The sequence below is a fragment of the Lolium rigidum genome, chromosome 3 (assembly GCF_022539505.1).
Source record: "Lolium rigidum isolate FL_2022 chromosome 3, APGP_CSIRO_Lrig_0.1, whole genome shotgun sequence".
Taxonomy (NCBI): domain Eukaryota; kingdom Viridiplantae; phylum Streptophyta; class Magnoliopsida; order Poales; family Poaceae; genus Lolium; species Lolium rigidum.
Window position 1 is genome coordinate 7,961,111 of NC_061510.1, and position 3,282 is coordinate 7,964,392.

The 3,282-nt window shown below is 44.1% G+C and overlaps 1 protein-coding gene across 1 annotated transcript; it reads left to right on the forward strand.

The window, feature by feature from the left end:
- The first annotated feature begins 217 nt into the window (after window positions 1-217).
- LOC124694337 (putative lipid-binding protein AIR1) lies at window positions 218-1,077 on the forward strand. The gene has a single exon (XM_047227333.1). It carries the CDS (start codon window positions 270-272, stop codon window positions 741-743), a length of 474 nt encoding a protein of 157 aa, XP_047083289.1. The 5' UTR covers window positions 218-269; the 3' UTR covers window positions 744-1,077.
- Window positions 1,078-3,282: the final 2,205 nt, after the last annotated feature.

Here is a 3,282-nt window from a genome sequence, read left to right on the forward strand (position 1 = left end):
AATTTTCGGACCATCCCTAGCTAGATTCCAAGTAGGCTCTTAATGTGCCAGCTAGGAGAGGTGACCCCTTCACATGTATGCATGGCCCATACACGTAGTGCAGAGACCCCTACACCGTGGCCAATCAGATCACATGAAACATACGTACACATAGACGACGACCCTGGCCTATATAAACCACTACCCTAACCTGGCCAGCTTACACCTAAACCCTCCTCCACACTCACCAGCAGCGCTAGCTTCCTACACTGGTCACTAGCTAGCTAGCAATGGCGTCCAAGACCTTCTCGGCGGCGTGCCTCCTGGCGCTCCTGGTGGCCGCCAACACCTTCCTCATCGGCGACGCTTGTAACAGCTGCCAGCACCACACCCCGCCGACCCCGACTCCGTCCCCGCCACCACCGTCACCGTCCCCTCCGCCTCCGGCACCGACGCCCCCGAGCACCACGCCGTGCCCTCCCCCACCGTCGTCCTCAGGCAAGTGCCCCAAGGACACCCTGAAGCTCGGCGCCTGCGCCAACGTGCTGGGCCTGATCAGCGCGGGCATCGGCAAGGCACCCAGCGGCGGCGGCGACAAGTGCTGCAGCCTCCTGGGCGGGCTCGCCGACCTTGAGGCCGCCGTGTGCCTCTGCACGGCGCTCAAGGCCAACGTGCTCGGCATCGTCCTCAACGTCCCCATCAAGCTCAGCCTCATCCTCAACTACTGCGGCAAGTCCGCCCCCACGGGCTTCCAGTGCGCCTAATTAAGCAGTTCAAACCCATCAGCGTGTGCACCGCGCATGCATGTATCATTCTGTTCTAGTCACTCTAAGTTTGATTTCCACATGCATTATTACTCCAGTCAGTAAGCGTAAGCACTAGTTAATTTATTTGCATGCATGTGTGCTCGTTCTCGTATATGCATTTTGGATTTTTTGAGGTTAATTTGTGTTAATTTGGCCATACGGTTAATGGGTATGTACGTGCTTGATACAATGGTAGCTGATTAAGCACGTGTAACACTTGTATTCTGTGTTTTGGTGCGATGGTGAAATGTAATTTGCAGAATATTTATTATAATTTCAGGTTTCTTTCATATTCTGCTACGGGGTTTATAGCATAATTTGTTATGTGGTTACTGTTGAGACGCTTACATGCAATGCAATACAAGCTGATAGCATTTCTTCGTTGTTGAGTTGGAATTAAGCTTGTTTCCTCTCTTTGGAGCAATATGAAAAAGCTTGTTTAATGTATGTGTACGTGGTATAGTATGATGTTGAATCGTTGTGCCAACCAAAACTGGCTTTCTGTCCCAAAAGATATGCAGTGTACATATATATAGTACTGGTACAGTATCAAGTGGAGTATGTAGGTATGTCAAATGTGAAGCTGTTATTTATCGTCTTGCATGGGATCAGAGCAAGCTTGCAAGGGTTTAGGACCGCAAAATTCTCGACCAAAAATTCTGAATTACTCTCTCTTTACCAAAATATATTCCGTATAATTTAAGTCCGAATTAAACTTAATAAAATTTGACCAACTATATAATAAAAGCTATTAATATATCAATATAATAATATATACATTATTTAAAATATGTTTTTATCATGAATCTAACAATATTTATGTGATATTATATAAGTTTGTACTTGTTTGCTACATACTTTATAAAGTTTGACTTTGACAAAAGAACATATGCAACATATTTTGGAAACGAGGGATTACTATACTAAATAGATGACTATATGCGGAAGTTACTTGGTTCATGCGACTACTAAAATTTTGAAGTTCTGAAAAAATTGACCAATGTTATGCAAGAAAAAACACAAGATAATTTGTACCAACATGGCGACTAAACTCCAAAGTTACTCGATTAATGCTTTGTTCTTCTCCAGGTTGCGCTCTAGGCTTGTTGAAAATTAATTAAACTCCTCTAGGGGTGAAGGCAATGCAATTGAGACGACGAGGTTGGCACAAGCGCACCAGTTGGGACAAATACGCAATTGATTTGATGCATTTGGAACGCATAGGCTTTGAACTGAAACATATAGTCAATTGCATCTCTCAAATTTATCCCTATCAAACGCAGAAAACAACACAGTTGGTTCAGTCTCAACTGCAGGAAGAAACGCAGCTCGCGCAACGCAATGCATGAAAAACGGAGTTGAGGAAATATGACTTCTACTCCCTCCATCCTCGTGTATAGGTCCTCCATGGATCATCACTAGATCGTCAATTTGATAAATATAATATAAATTGTACAACATAAAAATCTACACATTAGAAAATATAGCATATAAAGTTTTTAATGATATATGTATTGCAATATACTAATCCCTCCGTTCCTGCATATAAGCCATATAGTTTTTGGGGAACAAATTCAGAATATAGGCTTTAGTGCGACACACCACTTGTATGTAATTTTTTTTAGGGATCTGATTATATTTTCTTATCTTTTGAAAAGTCCTCTATTTCTCATGTTAAATGTTTAGCGGTAGTCCCACCCAAACCTGGTGTAATTTTCTCTCAATATGTGTTCTTTAATTTTCGTGCCAAAAATTATATGGCTTATATTTAGGAACGGATGGAGTATATCTTACATTACATTAGTCAAATTGGTAATCTAGGACTACACGCATGACATATACACGAGACGGAGCCACAGAGGTATTACTAATAATGATTCCAAGTTTGATTCCTCTATGCCATGCTCTTAACCCTTGCAATATACAGCTCCCGTATTACATCTCTTGATATGATTCTCCTGGATACCGCTTTAAGCATGCATACAAATCCTCTGTCGGCACAATCTACAAATTAAGAGATCACACAATCGACTGCACACAGATAGCACTAGCACTGGTAGGAGTAGGAGTATATCTTTCTTATTTCCAATGCGTTGGATGCATATGGGCTGGAAAGCCGAGATTGAAAAGGAAGAAAGACGATATGCGTCGGGCAGGCTGGTACGGTGTGGAGGGGTCCTTTCTCGTTTCTTGTATTACGACACGTCACTTCTGCCGCGGCGGTGACCATGCCGGCGGAGCCCGCCGGAGAAGCCAACAAAACCGAGGGTTCACGGGCGGCGCATACTTACAAATGAAGCTCGTCGCCCACTACGTGCTAGCTAGCTGCTGGCTGGCTTTCGATCTCGCTGACCCTGACCAGGAACGACCGGCACTAGTAAACCGTCCATCTGCTGGTCGATCGACGGCCACCAACCAAATCATGCAAGCATGGTTGATTGACTGCCGTTTCCCTGTGCATGGATCATCGTCATCATGCATCGTGCGTACGTACTCA

What these genes read in the sequence shown, in the direction of transcription:
- LOC124694337 (XM_047227333.1), top strand. Translation starts at nt 270, where the DNA reads ATGGCGTCCAAGACCTTCTCGGCGGCGTGCCTCCTGGCGCTCCTGGTG.